The 23160-nt window shown below is 36.0% G+C and overlaps 1 protein-coding gene across 4 annotated transcripts in view; it reads right to left on the reverse strand.

The window, feature by feature from the left end:
- Nucleotides 1-4914: 4914 nt before the first annotated feature.
- FSD1L (fibronectin type III and SPRY domain containing 1 like) overlaps nt 4915-23160 on the reverse strand; it is a 37894-nt gene continuing 19648 nt past the window's right edge. Inside the window, exons 7-14 of one of the 4 annotated variants that reach the window (XM_072404360.1) lie at nt 21944-22153; nt 21617-21715; nt 18497-18626; nt 17956-17985; nt 14383-14480; nt 13211-13462; nt 11719-11807; nt 4915-9409 (exon numbers count right to left, since the gene is read on the reverse strand). In XM_072404360.1, the coding sequence (XP_072260461.1) occupies nt 9287-9409; nt 11719-11807; nt 13211-13462; nt 14383-14480; nt 17956-17985; nt 18497-18626; nt 21617-21715; nt 21944-22153 (1031 nt within the window). In that variant the 3' untranslated portion in view covers nt 4915-9286. Of the gene's footprint in view, nt 9410-11718; nt 11808-13210; nt 13463-14382; nt 14484-17955; nt 17986-18496; nt 18627-21616; nt 21716-21943; nt 22154-23160 lie in introns of all 4 variants that reach the window. The other 3 variants (XM_072404359.1, XM_072404362.1, XM_072404361.1) reach the window with 3 other exon arrangements.

Raw genomic sequence — 23160 nt, forward strand, 5'->3', positions numbered from 1 at the left:
CATGTCCTGCATTCCAAGCTTCGTTTTCAGTTCATGGCCTGAGTTCCAAGCCTCGTTTTCAGATCTGCGCTCCACATATGTAAATTATAGTAATGTGTTCCAAACCTCGCTCTCAGAATGATGTCCTGCGTTCCAAACTTTATTCTTAATTACACGTACATGTGAAGTTTAATTACAATAATATAAACACAAGTAGTCTCCTTCAAGCAATATAAAATTCTTTATTAGAAAACTAAAACCTAAAGATTTTCCACCAGGTAATGTTTGAGGAAATGTCAGATTCCCTGTTATATAAAGAGCCCATAAATATGTATTACTGAACACAATATTCTTCCAAGTAAAAGTCAGTATTTATGACAATTTTAATAAAAAACTATATATTGTTACTAAAAACCTATTACTTTTATTTAAAATGACATGTACATACATGTAAAGAAGAGGGCAAATATTTACACGTTTCAAACTCCATTTGTGAGAAATGTTTCTCTAAATTCCACTGAAAAGCGAACACATAATGGAGTGTGGATTGTCATGTCCCCTCCTCTGCTCCTTTGTCACACTGGGTCCCATTAGACTATGGGGGACTACTATTTATCAACATTGTTGAATTTAGTGATGGAGTGCAGGCAGTGGGAAAGGTAGATGTGCTCTCTAGTCTGGTGTCACTTTTTGTATTTTCATTAATGTTAACATTATTTTTTTAAATAGAATTGGGGCCTAAAACTTCCCCCAAAGTGACGTCATGATGCCAAAACCCACCCACCCTCCCATCGCAGGCTAAGAGTATTCGGGTTGTGTCCAGAGCCTGCGATGCTTTACCGGTTGGCGACCGCTGTTCTAGAGGTATTGGAGGAAAAATGTGTCCTGGGTAAAAGTTATGTGACCCTTCTACGAAAACATTTATATTTAGACCTCAATGACCCCAATGGATAGTACATTCACATACCAATAGAAGTCAAAATGTTAAAGTTCTCCCTTGTTGTACCACAAAACGTATAAGAAAATCTTCTACTAGTGACACCAGTTTAGGAGAGGAATGTTGTGCCATTGGGGCACCTTCATTTGCACCTCAAAATGTGACTAAGCCAATATTCTCTATTAATTTTTGACCTCCTGTACTTCTACTTTAATTTTTAATTACAAAAGTATTTTTTACTTTATTTTATTGTATACTGTAGTGTGCTATGGTAAATAATATCTGGGGCACCCATGGGCACCTTGTTGTGGTTTTGAAGAAATAGATCTTACTCATTTATAGTGAACATTGCCCTTGTGTCTGTGCATAGGGGTTCTGTGGCTAATGGTCATTCCCTGTGCCCAAGTGTAACCCAGTTCTTTAATGAAACATTTTATTCAAATGAGTTTTCCTGTCAAGTATGTTTGAGATTAGAGGTGAAGGATGCAAGGTCAACACAGATGTTTGTTTCCGGCTAAAATGTATCCGGGTATTTTCACATTACGGGGGGCTATTTCATGACCAAGGTCCCCAAATTGAGTTAGCATGTTAGGAAACCCCGGGGGCCACTTCCATGGCAACGAGGATTAGGGTAATGTCAATTTGCTCTGTGCTGTGCTACCCAATATATACTTGCTTGTTCACAAAACTTCAAGGCTGCATTCAGGTTGCCGATGAGGTTGCGGTGCGGTTACTCCTTCCTCATGGCCTGCCTAGAGGGAGTTGCTCAGTACCGGTCACTGCTGCCTGAAGTCAAATCTGCAGACACTGCGGTGCGAGGGACTGGTGGGGTGCCTGTTATACATAGCTAGACACTTACCTTCTCTATTGTACTGCTGCAGCGCCATCACAAGAAAAACTATACCTGTCATACCTTGCTACTCTATCACACATATCTGGCCACTTACCTTCTTTGAACCCCATTTTCTCAAGAGCAGGGAGATGTAGGGACCTGAAGATGTAGCAGTAAGAGTCCCCTTTGGCTGTCACATGAATTGGATTTCTGTGGAAGTATTCATTGCAGAGTTTTTGGGGTACAAAGGTTAGCAGCCTCTATGACTGACAGGATGCATTGTATGGTGTAGTTTCTGCTCTGTGGTACAAGAATGGTAAGCAGCGAGCAATATTTGACCGACCAGTATTTTTTGACCGACCAGAAATTTTTGATTTGTCATGTTTTTTATTTTGTGCATGTACGTTATAGTAATAAAACAATTTTATTTTTCAACATCTTTGCTTTGTGGCCCATGGGTTTAATCTCAATGTTAACAGCGGCCCCCAGATGAAAAAAGGTTGGGCACCACTGGCTTAGGGTAATCCACCTACCTCTTCTACAACTGACAGACCATCTTCAAAGTCATCTGGTTTGTGTCTATCAGTAAGTAGAGTGGGTAACTTTCACCTGAGGCTGGCCTGCCGGGAGACAGTTTAGTGCTACCCTATTAAATGTTCCTGGAACTTTAATTTTACATGTGGGTCTGTATACTCTGGAGCTGTGATCTCCTGTATTAAATATGTTCGTTCCATAATAATATGTATTCCCACCTAATCCAGCTCAATCAAGTTACCATGATTCTCCTTTACTTCTCTTTGCCATTTGTTCTTAGGGCGTTGATAAATTTTTCCCTTTTACATGCGATGAACTGGGTTGTATATAGGTTGCTATGTATGCTTCATGTCACTGTATTTCTAATAAAACAATAATTATTTGCACATAGGTTTGAGTCTGGTAATCTTTGTGTAGTTCTCATATATCTAGTCATACTAGCATTGTAGGATACTACTTTTAGGTCCTGGTAGGATCCAGTAAAACAGCACCACAGTTTTGGGTTACATAAATCAGGAAGGAGGAATCTGAGTCTGATGGCAAGAGAAGAAGTGGCATCCAGCACTGGGCAGACTATGGCATGTCAGATTCACTTACCAATAAATGCAGGCTTATAAGGTTTAAAGACTGTTATCAATGAAGTTAGGAGACACTTACCAGCATTGCCTGTCATTGTTCATTTTACTTAGCCAGTAGGAAAATCACAGGCATGACATCAGGCTTTTGCCTTAGTTCACACATTCACTACATGTCACACTAGTGTGGATTTGGCAGCCTCAACCTACTTTGGAAGGTCTTGTATCAATCAAACTCATTTTACGTTGAGTTGAAAAATCCATAAATCTCTTTAAAGCATTTTCTTGCAAAAAATCTGTTACAATAAAAACATAACTTGCAGTGGTAAAAAAAATTGTAAAGAAATATGTGTATTAATTCAATTGACCTTAAAGTAGCTAAGTTAAAGCTAGTTGGGACAAGTTCAGGAATTTACATATAGAGGCTCACTTACTTTTCAGATTCCAGTACTACCGTGTTTCCCCGATTTTAGGACATCCCCATTAAGTAAGCCACCCCCGATTTTTAAAAAAATTATTAAAATAAGACACTCACCCGTTTATAGAACAGTTCCAGATATCTGATCCTGCGTGTGTGTCTCTGATGCTGGCTGCAGGGCGTGTCTATTCCTGAGCCAAACTGAAAGTAAAAAGCCTGCACACGATCCTGAACAAGGAAGCAAGCTGCTGATCCCTGCGAGTGATCATGAGTGACTTTCAACAATAAATGTGTACTGTAGTCTTCTTCATGGAAAAATAAGACATCCCCTGAAAATAAGACCCAGGGCATATTTTGGCATTTCAAAAAATATAAGAGAGTGCCTTATAATCGGGGAAACAGGGTAGAAAGGTTAAAGATTTTCCCTCCTAATGCTAAAACCGTTTATGTATAATTATTTTTTTTAATATTTGATGTTGCCATGGTTTATCCTATTATGTGTTTTATGATTCTGCACCCCCCTCAACCCTTCTTGGGTTGTTTTTTTCTTTTGTTTTATGTTGTATATAATAAAAAAAACAGTTCTTTTTTAAATAGCCTGTAATCCCAAACCAGTTTATTAATTTTATATGCTTGTTTTTTCTATTTTATGCCATTAACCCAATTGTACATGTGTATTGTTCTACTCTAGTATCCCTTGTTTCAAAAAAGAAAGTATTACTACAAAAAAAAAAACATAGCTTTTTTACCATTCCTAAGGATGGTAACTTGTAGCTACAAGGTCCTTTTCTCCAATCCTGGGTGGCAATAAATGATGCAGAGAGTGAGAGGTTCATGTGATTGTTTTAGCACTATTCTCTGTGTCACTGTATATGAGCGCAGGCTTCCCTCTCTTCCCCTCAAGGTGCAGGCCCATGACACCTTCTCTCACAGGAAGAAAGTTGAAGGGCTGATACTACACTGCAGAGAATCCAGAGTTGTTTTTTTAAATATTATTTTACAGAAATGAATCCTAAATTTGGAAGTTAATCCAGAACCACTGCCTAGGGTTTTGCCATAATATGCAGATGCTATTTATTCTTCTACATTAAAACTCATATGTTTAATAGATTTTGTTAGGGTTAGATGGTCACTTGATCTATTTTGGGTGCCACAAAAGTTCCATTTGAAAGGTATGATTTTTTTTCCTATAAATTTACTGGGAATAAAGGACGCCAGTAAGGGAAAATATCGCAAGAGTGTCAGTTTTTATCACGTTTTTTTTAAAGCCTGATTGGAAATTATTTTTTTAAAAATGTATTCAGAAACTGGAGCAAACCTCACTACTTTGTATTTAGTTTGAGGAGTGGTGGCATGGCTTACATCCATATTAGAACAAAACAGGAATTTGCAATACAGGTTAGAATATTTTTGTTAAGTTTATCGATCACCTGAAGAAATTCATTTTTTCTTTTTGCAACAAAACTCTAGTTACATTGTAAATACTGATCCTAATTTTAATCTGAACATGTCAATTAGGTGTCTTTGATAGCAGCTGTTGTGTAATGATGATATGTGTGTCAGCATGATTTCACAATAAACTAAAATACAAAAAGAAATACAGGAAATCATTGAAAAAAATAAGATCTACACATCAAGATAAAAAGAAAGGCAAATGTACATTCTGTATGTATTAGGTGCATATTTACAGCCAATGCTTTGTTCTATAGAAGTTCTTTAAAACAAGTCTTGAGTGCAATGGATTAAATTAGTAAGGATTACAAAGTTCCCATAGCATTTTTCAGACAAGTATATGTCAAAAACAACTGCATTTACACATTTTCCAGTGAAAGCACATATTAAGATACACAGCAGTAAAAGCTTGATTTTTCTTGTCTTAAGTAAGAACAGGGGTGTCAAACTCTGGCCCGCAACCTTCTTTTTTTTGGCCCCCAAAGGAATCCTAAATATGAATTGCAACTGGCCCGCCGCTGCATTGAAATAGCACCGCTACTACAATTTCCGGCATCATTCGCATCTTTAGACCAGAGGCTCTCGTGGCCCCGCATTGGACTATTTTTAGACGCATGGAATTGTAGTAGTGTGCTATTTCAGCTTCAAGTTTGGTCAAGTTTTGTCGCGACTTTAAGTTTTTAATTTTGTCCCACTGTGTATTTGAGTTTGACAACCCTGGGTAAGAAAATGAAGAAAACTGCAACTATGGAAGGACATCCTGCATTACCCTATTTTCTTTTTATATAGCAGAAAAGTCTACAAGACCATTGCTTTTATAGTAGCTTGGAATGAAAAACACAAGACTGAAAATTAATAATTTTGTTTCAGTGGTCTACCATTTACTCTCACATTACAGGGGAAGTATGGCTCTCTCTAATTTAAACACTGAAAATTTAGTGAAGTCTGAGATTTGGTATGTTACAGTGCATATCTTACACATTTTAGGTGTAAAGCAGAGGGTTCTTTTAGCATTGGAGTTTACCAGGGGTGGAAGACCTTTAGCAGGCTCAGGACGGTTCTCCAGTCAATAAATCAGAGGATAATTATCTGCTTTGTTTCAGTATTTAATTAAATCTGGGTACGCATATTAGTACAGGAGCGGACCTTACGTACAAGACTGAAGGTTATATTGTAGTTCAGCTTAGGTAAGAACGTTATTAATTTGGGGCAGACTTACACAATGGTGGTTATTAAGCAGTAAATTACTTGGCATCCTGTCAACTTCTGGCAACTAAAACGGTTGCTCATGAAAATTATTTCTCATATAGTCATTGTCTTTGGTGTTCCTTTATCAAGCAGGCTGAGGACTAAGAACAGCTAATAGGTGAGAAACAAGGAAGTAAAATCATGAAATATTGAAGTATAAAAACAGTGAATGATTATGTAAAAGAAAGGGGGCAGAAAGAAGAGGGACTGATTTGTAAAATTGGGGAAAGATTTAAAAGTAAAATCAATAAAGATATTCATGCATAGCATCTGTGTCCTGCTTTAATCACAACATAGTGTGAATAGGTGTAGTGAATCGTTAACATAACTGCAGTAGGGCTCACCACTCTGCAGTACATTCCAAACTAACAAAGATATGATATTTGCAGAACCATAGCAAATCTCATGCAACACTGAATATTTTATTTTAGGTTGCAATGCTGATGGCAAGACTCTCACCTTACCCATGTGTATGCTGTTAAAAAGATTATTTAATTTTATTATGATAACCCTAACTGCTTTAGTTTTTTTCTGAAAATATACAAAGAACACCTCAGTTTTTAGGACATGGTTACATTCATTGAATGCTAGCATTTTAATTTTCACAGGTAATAACATGAAAAGCAAATTGATTACGCTGCTTCATCTCTCTGCATATTTTACTCATTTTGCATATAATGACACTGAGGATTAGCCTTTTTATCTTGAAATATTATGATAATACCTAGCTTTCCTAATTTTCATGATTTGGTCCTTTGGAATAACTATTCAAATTGCAAATGTATTTTGTTCAAGAAGACTAAGAGCAGTCCACAAGTGCAGAAGCTGATACTGATAAGGATTCACTTTTGGTTGCTATAGGTTTCTTTAGTGCGTATCACAAGTTGCACTGCCCTAATAAATTGGCCTATATCAAATACCCTATTAACCTCATTCTTTTTTACCAGCATGTGTCACTTACAGTATTTTTTACAGTACAATGTTTCTGCTTTTAGACAGATTGTTCTTACATGCCACCACTTCTATCACAAATCCAAACATAAAGTACTTAATTTGATAAGTACTTGTATACCCGCCTCTAATAGAAGTCACCATGTTACTTAAATACAGTAAGCTTTTAAATGAGCCCGTTTGTTTGATTATTTGGTAATATTAGTAAAACTATTCTTAAAAATAAAGTTAACTAGTTTTAGGATAGCTAAGCTTGATTTCAAGTGATTTTACTATCATGCAACTAAAAAGTGTAAACAGGGGGTGGCTTCCATCAAAGTCTTCTTTAAGGCCCCAGTGGCTACCTGCATCTCAAACCCCTTACTGACTAGTATAATATGTAACTAACTTGATATAAAGAACTTTGCAAAATTCATCCCCCCTAGTGTTTGTGCTGATTTGGCACATGACAACCTGGATTTAAAATAGATTTTCATTTTTTTTTTTTTGTAATAAACATATTGTATAATACAAGTGGTCCCTTGTATACAGGTGTTCCGACTTACATACAAATACAACTTGAGAACAAACCTACAGTCCCTATCACATATGTAACCCGGGGTCTACCTGTAGTCAAAACACACCCCAGACTAACTTCATATGAAGATTCATAAGACTGAATCAACAGGTAAACAAAAGTTAAGAGTAAAAACACCAAACCATAGTAAGACCTTTGTTGGTTAGGAATATACTCAAACCTCCATAGTCTGTACAGCTCAAAATAAAAGGACAATTTAAGACATTGCTGAGCCACCTATATTGATCTTCAGTATTCTCCCTGGAAACTTTAGTAAGTTGGGTAGAAAGAAGTTGTATTTTGACCCAACTTTTCAATTACCACCCAAAAACTGCCCAGGTGGTTACTGGAAATTGCTTGGTGGTGTGTCCCGATAAAAGTGGGGAGAATACTGTTTTGGTATAATATAAAGTAACCTGGGGACTACCTGTATATGGATTTACCATGATCCCAGAGCTGCATTTGATAAGCTAATGGGGACATACTAAAATAGGTTTGCAACTGTAAATACAGCAAAGGGGGTTTCACATTGTATTGACTTTGGTAGTGGTTGGGGGGATCCTATGCACACTCACGTTTTGCTTTATTCTGTCTTAATTGTTGTTCATGTCACAATAAAAACATTTTGCATTCTCAAAGGGAAGTGGTAGGCATATTGAGCCTGATTTATTAAAGCTCTCCAAGGCTGGAGAGAATACACTTTCATTAGTGAAGCTGCTAGCAAATGTTTTGAATTCTGTACTAGATCCATTCCAGGTTTACCGGGTCACCCAGCTTCACTGATGAAAGTGTATTTTCTCCAGCTATGGAGAACGTTAATAAATCAGGCCCATTGTGTAAATCAAATGTTTCCTATTACTCAAAAATCAATTTTAGTTCCAGGCTGACATGCAACAAAACAGGATGGCATAGATGGTGATGAATACATTTGCAAAGCACTGTAGCTGTTTTAGGTTCATACATTGCCACAGTAATGGAGCAGTATTCAGTGGAGCAACCCTCCCTGTCTTTATTGGGAAAATATAGTTTCCGTAATATATTTTGGAATACCATGACAAATATCTGTCTAAGCAAACAGTGTGCAGTACTGTACAGTAATTTTAGCTTAACATTCCTCTTTCCTAATGCAGACAGGACTCTAAAGTTACTTTAAAAAAAAAATAAAACAAAACTTGTTTTCTGGATTTGTGATGGATGTGATGGCATATAGTTCTAAGACTTTATGATCACTTTGATTATCGTGACAAGGTCATTTTTGACCACACACCATAAATACTAACTTTATACAGCATTTTTGTGAGATAAGCACCTGATTCTGTACCATCACTTCAAAAACTTGCATATACTGTATTATAAACACACATCATGATACGTGTCTGGGGATATATACAGTTTAGCAAACTAAAACCGCAGCTGCTCTACAAAACCCTGGATTCCACCTATTAAGTACAGAGTTGGTGATGTGGAAAAATTGAGAGTAAGCTCTGTTAAGGCTGCATCCATGGTTATAAAAACAACCTAGAAACGTGGTATATTGTTCTGTCCTTGTCTGCCTAGTTCCTATTCACTCAGTCTCCTAGATCATTTGCAGCAGATGCTATCAATGGATCTGAACAACGCATGGTCAGGCACCAAAGATACTGCAATCTTCAGAGCAGCACCAGGTCAACAACCCAATTGATCAGTTTGCTCCTAATTTTGGTGAACAGCAACTGTACCGTTACTAAATTAAATTATAAAAAAAAATCTAACAATGCACTCTGATGAGAGCAAACTTTCCATTCTGCTGGTTAAAAGGGCCATGTTATTGGGCATTGCTGGTTAAACTACTTGATGAGCCACTTAATCCATTTTCAGTCTTCTGAAGAGTTCTGACGGCACTTGGAACCTGTAATCCTGTATACAATGTGATCCCACCACACCATGCCTGGAAACAAAACAAAGGAATTAATTAATAAAAAAAAATATTGTGTTTTCACTACCAAGACACACCAGAATAACTTTTTCTGTTACAACATTATTACAGTTTACATATCATTTAACCAATTACTGTCCTACAATAGAGATCAGTGTTGTTTGTTTCAAACACCTTAACTTCCAGTTTAGTTATGATCACCACTTAATAGATATCATAAGCTCCCTGTCACAGCCAAGCTGTTAATATCCACACCATATCTGAACTTTATATTCCAATACTGACTTCGGACAAGTCTGCATAGCCCTTACGATTCTTGTGAAGGTCTCGGGATATGAACCAAGTAATGGGTTGTGAGAAAGAGAAAGGGCAGAATATTTTCATACAGTGCCAGCTAGTTTTGGTTTAACTTGTATTGCCATACTACAAGTTTATTCTAGATTGGTAGGCAGAACCCTATACGGTACATCAAACTGAAATGTTGTTTAAAAAAAATGTATTTTTACTGTAAAATGTACCTGCAACTAATGTACCAATCATAAGTATCAAAGACATCAAAGTATGGAACTTTAACAGCAGTTGAATATCATAAAATTATCATATTTTATATACATAATTTTAAAAAATTGTATTTAAAATCATGCATGCCTCTTCCCATTGTGAAACTTCAGGGAAAGTTAAAAAACATCATACCATACATGAGCTGAATACATTGTGCTGACTACTAATGTACCATTACTGAAGATTATACCTCATAAAAGATTCTATTTGCATTTGTGGTCGGTACTGATTTTCAGATTTTCCAAACCAAGGATGGATTAAGGTAGAAGAGGGACCTAGGTAAAGTAGCAGCCTTTTCCTGGCCATTTCTTAATTTATATTTTAAGCCTATTTGCACTGTTTATACTTGAATGGTTCCATAAGATACCAAATGACTACAAGCCCATCCTTCCTTTTAAAAGGACCAGGAGGTACAAAGCTCTGACTACTTTAACAGTGTTCTCCCCAGCCCATTTTAGCTGGGTGCACCACCCGGCACTTTTCAGCAACCACCTGGCTCTTTTTGGTTGGTTACTGAAGAGTTGGGTCACAATTCATGGGCTTCCACCTGAATACAATTTCTTCCCACCCGGCTTAAAAAAATTTCTGGGCTAAGCACTGTTTAAGTATTTCTCAGCTTTACTGCAGGAGTATAAAATTATAGCTCAGCCCCCAAGACGTCCACCAGGATCTAGCTTCCTGCCTAGGTATACCTCTTAAATAATCCAGCTCTATTACAAGCAGTTCATGAAAACCACCAGTATGGCCAGAGGCCAATAGACTTAGATCACTACCTTTCCTAGATCCTCCAATGTTCTAGTGCTTTCTGTGCACCAGATACATTTTACTGTTTAAAGAGGAAAATCTCCTGACACACACTTAACACTTTGCATTACTTTTTAGGTTTATTAAATGTAACCTGTGGAAGAGAGGGCAGGACTAGACAACAGTGCATTATACAATTTCACATATTCTTCGGACAAACAATATATTTCAAACATAGAGATAGGGAGAGAACACCGCAATATTAAAAAATTGTAAAAAACAAAAACAAAAATAAATGTGAAGGTTTTGGTTAAAAATAAACAAGATCTCTGTTGCAGACTTATTCATTGTTTTTTTTTAAGTTTCAGGTGTTGGATGCATTGTGCATTACACTACAAAACATAATAATACTTTTATACCTGTACAGTTTAGATTGTGTATGTCAGATAAATTCCCACTTGGTAAAAATAGCAGAAGCAGTGGGGGAGTTGACTGCTAGACTAAACAGGTCTGAAAATGTAAGAACAGTGTTCATATCGGGCTCTGTGGCCTCCACCTACAACATAATTGCTTTTTTTGTAAGCAAGCTTACTAGGATAAATTCCTAAAGCTTCCTAAAGACACTGGGCTTGATTTAATAATGCTCTCTAAGGTTGAAGAAGATACACTTTAATCAGTGAACCTCAGTGATCTAGCAAACCCAGAATGGATCTGGTCCAGGATTGAAAAAGAAATCCATTCCAGGCTTGCTGGATAACCCAGGTTCACTGATGAAAGTGTATCTTCTGCAGCCTTGGAGAGCTTTAATAAATTAGGCCCACTGTATATTTTCAAACTTCTGTCACTATCAGCCACAGTTGTAAAAAAGAAGCTATTATTTCAGAAAACTTTTTATCTTCCTTCACAGGAGGTTTTATATTTTTGGTTTATCTGGGTCTTCCAAGCATAAGTAATATTTTCATGGTGGTATATATTGAAGAAAAAGAAAATTAAAACATGCTACATTTTATACTTACCATAAATGCTGGAACAACTGGCTGCGTATATTTTGCTTTAAAACTATAAAGTAATTGCTTTGTGATGGCATTATAAAATGAAAGTTGACCTGTGAGGAAAAAAAAATAATCACTGATGAAAACAGAAGGAATACACTGAAGATTAAATATAACAAAACCAATATAAAGACTATGATAGGTATTAAAATAAGAGAAATGGTGCAAATAAGAGATAACTGCTTTGCAATTCCAGGCAATAATATAGTAAAATTACAAAAAGTAATACTGGTGTGAAATAAATCCATTTTACTTTCTAGTCTTGTTTATAAAGTATTCATTTAAAAAAAATAAAACCGAAGTTTTTGGTAATAAACAAAATTACATTAGTATATTATAGAAAAAGCAACAATACCAATAACATTTTACATTTTTTTTCTTAGTGGAACTGTTTTCCCTACATAAAAGGATTCCTGAATTTGGCCACCCATTTCTGTGAAATGTTATGTCAAAAAAGGTCATGATGGTGATTTACTGTCTGATGAAGAGGTAACATAAGAAGCTTTGTTATTGAACAAAAAAGTTGAACTACTTAATAGGGAACCCACATTCTTTGTGAAATGCATGGAAATTACTGGATAGGCTGTGCAGAATTACAACTTCGTTGGCAGGTAAAATACATATGCATTTTAACTATGCATTTAAGTTTGCCTGGAGTTTTACTTTTTTATGTATCTTTAACAAATGATAGTTGCTACTTAACAAACCTGTGTTGTTATAACCCCATTCCGATAAATAGATACACGCTTGATTGTATTTTGGAAAGGGCGCTAGTCCTCTGCTTATATCATTATGGCCAAAAAAACTATGTATGACAATATACTAACTTGTAAATAACTAGAGAACTTTTTTTATAATGCATGTAAACACAATACATGCACCAAAGATTGTCGAGTTCTGCTCTATTCTTAGCACTGCTTAGAATAGAATGTGATGGTGGAGACAATGGTAATTTTGCACACCACCAGGAATTAGAATTATTAGTGGCCACCCAATGGCTAAGGAGGACTGCTGTGGACCTGGGGGAGTTGGCAATGGAAGTGAAGGCAACAGTGACTGATCCTAGATATGTCATTCCTGAAGGACACCAAGAAGGTAGGTGTGTGCCAGGTTTTTTTCCACATTGACAAAAAATGTATCTTAAACCTAAATTCATAATCTAAAAAAAAAAAAGATAATATATGAAAGTTTACCAGGCCTGTTCACTATGGTGAATGCATATAGTCTCTTTTATTCACTTTTGTTCACCTGGTGATTCTGACAGTTATTCAAATCCTGCCTAGGGGTGACAACACTCACTCTTTGTACAGTATGTATGGAGAAGCATCGTTCTGTCCCTAGGATATCAAGTGTGGTAAAACTACAAACAACTTCCACCCACCTTTCCCACCATGACAGGTAAACAATAATATAAGGCAGTAAGGTAGTAAATTACATTCATTAACTAATAACTTACCTCCATCGAAGTCACAGTATACACCCATTTTATCTGGTACTGGTACTTCCAAGGCTTTGGCTTTGTTGTTGTGCTTTGCAGCAAATGTTGTCTGTAGCCAGTTGTTCACATGTAAGCACCAGCTTGTATTGGTCTTCCCTAGCTGGTCAAACTTGCCAATTGTCCTATATGTGACACCAACACTGTAGGATTTGCAGTCCTTCTGGGCTTTAACTTCCCAGTAATGCTGTCCACTTTCAATTGCTGTATCACCTGTTTGGATAATCATTAGAATTATTTAAAAAAAAAAACAAAAAAAAACAGTGGCTCTCTTTGAAGGTGTATTCACAATTTTGTTCTGATAACTGCATAAAAAGTCTGTTTTAAAATGTAAATATATTATGTAAGAATTGTACTTATTATATTTTTTACCACGGTTGTCCTTCAAATTTCAACTCTAGTGTAAACATTTCTTTACAGAAAGTCAGAAAAGGTTAGACCAACCCCTTTTCTCCGTGGAAATACAACTATAAAAAAAAGTTTATATATAGTTTATGAGTTAGTGGGTCAGAGTTTTATTTGCTACATTCGGTAACACTCTCTCTGAACCCAGCACATACATACATACATACACTTATGGAAATTCTTTATTTTCTTATAGAAGCTCCACCTGCTCCATGAAAATACTATTGTACTACCCTACTAGTGTTTTCAACCGAGGAAAAGTATAGCAAATGTATTTAAATAGGTGACATCAGAGTTACAAAAGCAAAAAGAAAACAAAATAAAGAACACAAATGTAAGTGTACCAGTGAGGTAACCAAACAAAGAAGTATCTGAAAACAAGGTTTTTATTCTTACTTTAAACATGTTTTTCTGAAGGTCAGGCATAGGCCTGGGTAATAGGCCCATAATGTCTGCCCCCCCATAGATCCTAATCCTGCACAGCAGAGTACCACAATCCACTCTGCTATTATCCAGTCCAAAATGGACTCTACAATCACCTGTTAGGCTCTCAGGCTAGAGGGTTTAATAGAAAGAGGGGTATATGATGTTTTACAGCCTGGACTTGCAATCTGGGGGGAAAAACATCAATTTGCCCACATATGTTAAGCCAGAACTAAGCCAGAATGGATACCTGGTTTGCATTAAACTAAAAATGTAATTTAAAATAAAAAGACATAGTTACTTACCTAAAACTGTGTAAGATTCTCCTGTAAACCGGTCTCTGCCGCCCCTACCCACAGGGGGCCTAGACGTGACAGAAGTTCTTTTTGGGGATGGTGTTGCACTTCTGCAGGGCACAAGAAAAAAAGTACATAAAATCACTTTACGAAAGGTAGAACCAAGGAAATTTTCACATATTGCATTTACACAAGCAGTAGATGCTACAACAGATGTTACATGTGCTCAGACTTTGACAAGCGATTGTTTGTACTATCTGGTTTGCCCCCATTACAAATAATTCTAAATATAATTTCATACTAGGGATAATCACTCCAAAAAAGTTTACACTATTCAGCCTACTAAGGGCCAGCACATGGCTCTTGTCCTTTGCAGCTCTAACCTGCTTAGTTTAGTTTAGGCAAACTTGTGTAGTTTTGAATACATACATACAACACATGTATCAAATATGTATCAGTGCCATATTGATGCATGTTTTTTTTAAAGTATTTAAGTATTTTATATTACCCCTGAATTCGATTTATTTATGTTTAACAAGATAACATTGTGTCATATGTAGAAAATCCCATTTACTTCTGCTAATTTTCAATTATAGGAGGAGGGCACATAAAAATATGTTGTTTAAATCAGATTTTCTTGAAATCTGCATTTTGGCTGATAAATATAGTAAATAGTGAATTTATGTAATCTCAGAGATTTAAATCTGCATTAGTTTACTAGTTAGAGTGGAAATTCAGATTACGGATTATGAAGTACTGCACTTCTAAAAAATGTATTATACTTTGGTAAAGATGGGTCCAATGGTGAAATAAATTGCTTGAATGAAAACCAGTATATTTTGTTAGTGTTGCTAAAAGGTTTGCTGCTGTCATATCTAATATGTTTAGTAAATGATTGATAAAATGCTTTGTAAAATTATATATTACTTGTCTACACAATCAGTTCATAATGGTGAATTGGAAAAATCTACATAATTTTATTTAAAAAAACAAACAAACAAAAAAAGCAAAATAATTGAACTGGGTTTTTGCTGGAAGGCACTATAGTTTGTTAGAGAATATATCCAAATTCAGAACATAATGAAGACTGAGGTGTAACACATTTGGAATGTACACCTAAACCTATCAGCTTGTCTTTTAAAAATGTAAAATTGTACCAGAGAGACAAAGAAGATAGGAAGGAGGTGGCAGCTCTTGCGGTTGTTTTTGTTAAAGACCGACCTACATTAACATCCCTTTTTCACATTGTGCCTTTCTAAAACCCTTTAAATGGAAATGGAAAAGTAAACCTGCATAGCTCTACGGATGATATCATAAAATAGCTAACAAAGCAGCAAACCATACAGAAACATATTAAATTGATAAATACAAAAAAAAAATGATCCCCTGCATTTGCTGGTCATTACCCATATAGAAGTGCAGCATATAGATTTGCAGCTTCAGAGAATAGGTCTATCAGTAAAATGTATATAAATTTCATTTTTATGAGTTGTTTTTTTGGTACACTGTGTACATAGCTATATTAAACAAAAACATTATTTTTTGTATTTTTTTTATTAAAGGTAATGGAGTAAAGTGATGTTACATTTCACCCAAAAACTGCAAAACAAGCAAAATGCAAACCAGTTCATTCAGTAATCAACTCAAATAACAAAAAAAGAATTGGGATTAAAGTTAAGAGGTATAAAGTGACTAGAACATAAAGAACAGGCAAGGGTTACTTACCAAAAGAAAAGGATGCATATGCAAGCATGGAAAAGAAAAAAAGATACAAGCCAAGCTAAGAACACAAATTTAATTTTAAATCAATATGCTCTTGAATAAACATTCTGTTCAACTGAGTGAATTCTCCAGAGAATCCTGCCTACTGACACAAAGCAGAATCTCAAGAATTTTCCTTCAGTGATCATTTATGGACAAGATTTTCAGTTACAAATACCTGATGAAAAATAATATCCTCTTCTCAATTGGACTGACTAAACCAATCATATTACAGAATTTGTCCATAAATGATGTAGGGATATATGTAAGTGGACAAAACCAAAGCAAAAACAATGCAATTCAGTCTCAGCAAACAAAATCCAGCAGCCTATCAAAGATAAAAGAAAGCACTTTAATTCATATTTTTGCAATAAAAAAAGGTGTGTGTCTTTTTCAGGCTTCTCTGTCGAGCTATAATGCAGTACGCAAGCTATGTCAAAAAGCGAAATTTTGTGTAAAGCAGCAATTCTTATTCTTGAGGCATTTGTTCTGAATGGGTTTAACTTCACTTCTCCAGAATTATTACACATTTCAGATGTTAGAATAGCAACTTCCATAGAAGACTTCTCACACAAGTTTTGCTCAATGTCATTCCTTTGAAATCTCTTCCCCAATGACAGTTTTAATGACAGGTAATAACGTTTAAATGCTGGCAAAACGTATGTAGGTTTCCTTTCTTGGCTAACGGTTTGGTTCCAGTTTGCGTATCATGATGTTAATATTAGAAAGTAGCTAAAGGGTCAGTTATAAAAAGAAAAGGCTTGGACAATGTCACCAGCTATTTATGTACATCCTCTGTTAAACCAAGTATGTGTCAAACTACTTGGGGACAAAATAATCCACTTGGAGAGATCTTAGTAACCATCACTGCAAAATCCAACCAACCCCTTAATAAATTATAATGTATCAATGTCCCCCACAACAATGCTTAGCTACAGTTTCTATACATAATAAACATGCCATGTTATAATCATTGAGATAGCTTTACTTTTACTATGTGCAGTTGTGATATGGTATTTGTGACTGTATGGCATCCAATATAAAATATATGTGTGTGTGTAAAGTACATGGACCCGTATAGACCCATAGATTTATATTTGTTATACTACAATACATTGCAAATGGTTAAAATTATAAAGGTGGGGATTATTTACCAATCAGTCCTCTGCTTTTAAATTAACAAATATTGTTAGATATCTACTGCAATTTTTTTTTACTTTTTTAGGGGGGGGGGGGGTACCCAGGGAAAACACAAGCAAACATGGGGCACCTGGGACCCTAAAGTTTCAAAACCAGAGAGCTATCCACTGGGACAGAAATGCCCCCCTTATTCTGGCTCTATACACTTATCTTGCTTGTGTGAAAAAAGAGTACACTGTATTTAGTACTGCTGTTCACCATATTTTCTACTGATCTAGAATAACTTAAAAATGCTTTTCACTCTTTAATGCCTCCTGCCTCTGTCCTGATTTTCTCTCAGCGAGTTCTACATATGATGAGTGAGATTTAATTTCACCATAACTGGCAATCATTTTTTTTTGATGTTTCTACAGTAGTAATCATCTTTGAATTTATGTTAGATAGTAGTAACAATCGGTTACTAATATATCTGTTCAGTGTAGATTACACAGCTGAATATCATTAAATATATCATGAAACAGATGTGGTTTGGTGCTTTCTGTGATCTGAGAACAGGCTAGCTAGACAGTTTGTAAAAAAGTGTTAAGGAAAATAAACTAGGGTTAGAAACAGTTGTATGCTACAGAATCCAGGCAATCCAGCAAGAGCTCCTAGTGCTACTCATATCTACATTGTCTTCACCTGGGATTGTTCTTCAACGTAACATGGCCACTGTCAGACAACAGAAATAGGCAAAATGGTAAGACACTTGAGACACATTAAGAAATTGAACACTTTGAGGATGTGACAAAGTGCAGACAGGAAATATGCCAGTCTGTATGACAGAGTGATGACAATGTTTTTATATAGTTAGGATCTAACCTTAGAAATAAATTGAATTTACCTTACTATTTCAGGCTTTTCTAGTTGCCAAGTTTTTTTTTTTAAATAACATGTTAAATGGCTGGAAAAGCCTTAAAAATTTACATTACCAAAGTCAATATATAACATATATAAAATAATGTTAAAAAATGATGATAAAGCACAAGGTAACTAATAATTGCGGTAATGTCGTTTTAATATACCAGAGACATCAGAACAGTTGAATTGTCATACTTGTTAACATTTCTAGAAATGGTTTCCACAAAGAGCATAGACTGACATGTTCCCACAATTACAGTTAATTTCAGAGAGTGATGACTAAAGCCAATATATATATATACAGACAATAACTTCTACCTACCTGCCTTTGTTTTCTTTTCCTTTTACTTTGCTTTCTTGAGTTTTGCCACCCATTGGATCCCATTCTACATATGAGTCTTCAACCTTCAGGTTCAGATGAGATGATGTGTTGTCAAGGCCAAAGTTAAGTGCTGTAAAACACCAGTGGACAAAGTAAACTGTTACAATGCTGAAAAAAACATCTACTGCTGCTAAAAAAAAATATTAGTTTAGTCATGTCTTGCTCAATTCCAATCAGCAAGGACAAGCAAAGATGGCAACAACTAAAGGCTATGAAGGATGCCTCTTGCTTGTTCTCGTCTCTTCTCTAGCAACATTCACAAATCAAAGTTACGCGTATGCTTTCAGAAGAATAACACTATATTCTACATCACTGGTAAAATCTGGATATAATAGTCAACAGGGAATAGGTAGTTGTAAAAGAAGCAATTGGATGGGTTAAAATATGTATCCATATTCATTGGATTTCTCTGTAATAAGCAACTGTCAGGTGTATTGGCTGCACACCTTCACTTTATATCCAACAGCCCATACATATCTAAGAATGGCTTAAGACAGGGGTGTCAAACAGAGACAGACAGCGGTGCCTCTCACACAGAGGGCCAAAATTAAAAACTTATATACAAACAAACAACATACAAAGTTACAACCGACTTTATTGAAAAAGTTTAGGAAATGTTTTTTTAAAGTTTTATTTAAGAAAAAATCTTATGCCTCTTTCTCTATTTGTAGCCTTCTGAAGTAAATTTCAATGGTAACCTTTTTGCACAGGCTAACAATAATAATAATAATAATATTCTATGAAAATTCAACCATTCATGTCCATGCCTTGGAGTAGCAAGGAAAAGTACAGCTGAGGGGGAGTGCTGGAAATGCCAGACGCGGCCAATGCAGAGCTAAATCTTATGAGTGGCCTGCCACTAAAACTCCCTCTTTATTGAAATAGCGCGGCTACTAAAATTCCGGGCATTATTTGCGTCTATAAACAGTCCAATGTGGGGCCACGCATTGGCAGGGAGCTCACTGGTCTATAGACGCGAGTGATGCCAGGAATTGTAGTAGCTACGATATTTCAATGCAGTGGCTGGCCAGCTGCAGTTTAAATTTAGGATTCTTTTGGGGGCCAAAAAAGGACGTTGGGAGCCAGATTTGACTCCCCTTCCTTGACCAGTTTGACTCGCCTTCCTTACGAGGACAATGGTGTATGAGTCGATCTATTGTCCAGAAATGTCTGCTAAAGGGTAAAGGTGCCTATAGATATCCTGATTGTTGCCCAATTCTGCACAAATCATGAAGGGTTGAAAAACAATTATCTAATGTTTTTGGGAATGCTTCACACTAATCATACATAATCATGTATGCTCTCCTTTGATACAAACATAAAACTTAGTTAGCTGCTAAAGGCTTCAGCTCTAATTTGCACAGGCTTTAATATATTGACATTCCTATTTTATTTAATACAAACAAACTGTTGGATTTGCATTGGCAGAAGCTGCACTTTGATCTGACTCAGTCCCAATGTTCTTTATTTGCTACCCAATTATTAACTGCATCTGTAATTATTATGTGTAATAAAGTAAGAGATTTAAATGTTACTGACCCCTTTGTAGCTATTCTAAACACAAAAAAAATTGCTATTGCTAAAATTACATGGCTACTTTTTTACATCTCTGCCCAGGGCTTTAAATCTCATCAATAGTTAGTTCAAGGCACATCTTGGCTGGTATTAATGTGAAGTGACTGTGTGGCGTGAATGGTATAGAAGATGTTGGCATCTTCAGCCTCTATACTGTAATTGACTGTGAGTTACATTCTCCTTACAGAATTTTAAGATGTGAATTTCCAGAGTAAACACTTTCACAAGTGACTGGAGGACTTAATGTACTAATGTTTCTATCATGGCGACTCATGGCGAAAGAAAATTAACATAGGTCATGAACAGGATCTTTAACAAAGTGCTCTAATAGTTGGGTGTCATTCTGGAGGACCTTAACACCAGTCCCAGCTCAGTCCCTTAGAGATATAAGAACCTTTTAAATTCAACTCACCAACATATACTAACAAAAAAACATCAATATTATGTAAGCTAAACTATTACTTGTAGACATGTCAGTCATTTTAACATATTACACTTTAAAAGTCTGGTTTGAAAGCAAATTACTTTTACAAACCTGAAAACATTCTCTCTGATTTTAAGCATCCGTGAGCGCCAAAACGTCAGGCAATCAGATTTTCACTGGATCAACAGTCTCTGTTATCTTTACTTTAAATCTTTACCACCCAGATAATTTATGTGCTTCTAGAAAAGCATCCAGCTTTTTCTTAAAGCAAACTATAGTGCTTGCTAAAACTACATCCTGAGGGAGCCTATTCCACATTTTCACAGACCTTACTGTGAAGATACATTTAGAATATTCACTATGTCTAGTACAAACACCTGGAATAGCAGATATACAGTATGTATTCTTACTGATCCAGTAACCCATCATATTCAGTTTCAGGTAGGATGGTAGAAGAAATGTTACTGTTGTTCATGTTTTAATTTTTTATATGGATCCTTCTTGTATATGTTGAATTTTGTCTCTATGAAACCATTAGTTGGAATGAGTTGAGTGTAATGATGTTAAGCCCCCTAGCGGTAATCCCGAGTGTGAACCGGGGTGGAAAAAACATGCAAAAAGCGGTAACCCCGAGTCACACTCGGGGTAACTTTCGGAGCCCCCTTACCTCTGCCCCGCGCTCCAGCGGTGATCAGACGATCCCTCTGTGATGTCAGGGTGCCCCTCCGCCGGAGGGCATGGCCGGGCGGGAAATATAAAAGCAGAATACCGAGTAATCTGCTTTTAAATGCCGCCCGGGTCCCCACCACGCCACTGCTCGCATCCGCAGTTAGATGCGATGCACCACATTTCTGCTAGGGGGGTTAATATCTTCCTAGAGAACCTTTCAATGGACTTGTTGCCCCTCAAACATATGTGCAGACACAAGCAAACCCTGCTTTCCTAAATCTGTGTCAGTTTATGAACATAAAACAGGTTTACAATAATAAGCTGCCATCAGCAAACATACATGTCACTTGCATTTATTTTTCATATGGCAAAAACAAAAATGTTTGTTTTACCTTTGGTTTCCAGTGTGACTGGGTCTGAGTATTCCCCTGCTACAGCTTTGTTGCATGCTCGTACTCTGAAGTTCATGTATTTAGAGTCAAACTTTAAACCTGCATGTGAACAAGTAAGTGGACGATAAAAAGATATAGGTACAGGTAATTCTTGAATAATTCAACAGATTTAATGTCACAAAAAAGACTAAATTATTAAACTGTAATGACTGTAGTAATTAATGTTACAAATAAAATGTCATTCTCAATGCACATTTACCCTTTAGGTGTTTTTTTACTTTTACTACAACTTTAGTTGCTGAGTCAAGAGGTAAATGTCATGCTTACCAGATAGTGTATATTCTGTGCCCTTTATATTATCTACTGTTTCCCAGCACCTTTCATCTTTTACTCTTGGAAGCCCATCATAGTTTGTTTTCCTAAATTCCAAAACGTAATGGTCAATTTTGTTATCTTCTTCGGGCATTTGCCAGGACACTGTCACACAATTATCAGCCACTATACAGTCTGCTGCGTCTATCTCTGGCGCTTTAGGCACTAAATGATGAAAGACAGGATGTTAAGGATCATTTACGTGCATGAATGATATTCACAAAAACTGGATAGAAGTCTTTTAAAAGATACTAAATAGATTAACTGGGTATAATTGCTTCTTAAGGAGGTTTCTGAAGGCTGGGCTGCTTAACACCATGAAACATTGAGAGCTTTGATGAAGAAACATCAGAACAACGCAGTGGTTTTACACACCTAATGGGTGGAGATACGAATGGTGCTATTTCTATTGGTCATTACTGCAGAGTAAATGGAAGAGTTTGTCATCTTCTAGATTAAAGCTGGACAAACACTTTAATCAAAAACATGGATCAAAAATCGTGGAAACAACCATATTGCGCATGATAACAAAATGGTATCTTTAAAGTCATCAGATATAAAAAAAAGAGAGAATATGAAAAGTTTTAAGGAAATACAATTATTGATTTACACAATTACAAACAATAAGAGAACAGCCTCACCGATCTACATACAAAATTCTTTAACAAAATCACAGCCATGTTGTTTATTAGAATTTGCAACATCTATTAGTTTTTGAAGTAGGAGGACAGGGAAGGTCATCTGACTAATCTGATATACTGTTACAGCATTAGCATAAGCATTTCTGCAGAACATGAATAGTTCATCAGATCCAGAACAGAAAAAAAGCTTATCAAATATTTATGAAGATGGATTGATTTTAATCAATGGTTTAAGTATTCTTTAACTAACAAACCTAACACTAACAAAAGATGCAAACACATAAAATATAGCAATGTCCTTAGCTAACTGGCCATTGGCTTGGATCAAAGCTTAACACTTAAGGGTACACACTGCAGTAGGTAATATTGTGCTAAACAGAGATTATTCCAATTAAATTATAACTGCACAATAAAGTGATCAATTCAACAATAAGTACTATATGGGCTTTAATAATGAAACAGGGAATCAGACAATACATCTAACATTCCCCTCATTGGAATCAATTACTGCCATTGAAGCACATGAACTTG

The sequence above is a fragment of the Pyxicephalus adspersus genome, chromosome 3 (genome assembly GCF_032062135.1).
Source record: "Pyxicephalus adspersus chromosome 3, UCB_Pads_2.0, whole genome shotgun sequence".
Classification (NCBI taxonomy): Eukaryota; Metazoa; Chordata; class Amphibia; order Anura; family Pyxicephalidae; genus Pyxicephalus; species Pyxicephalus adspersus.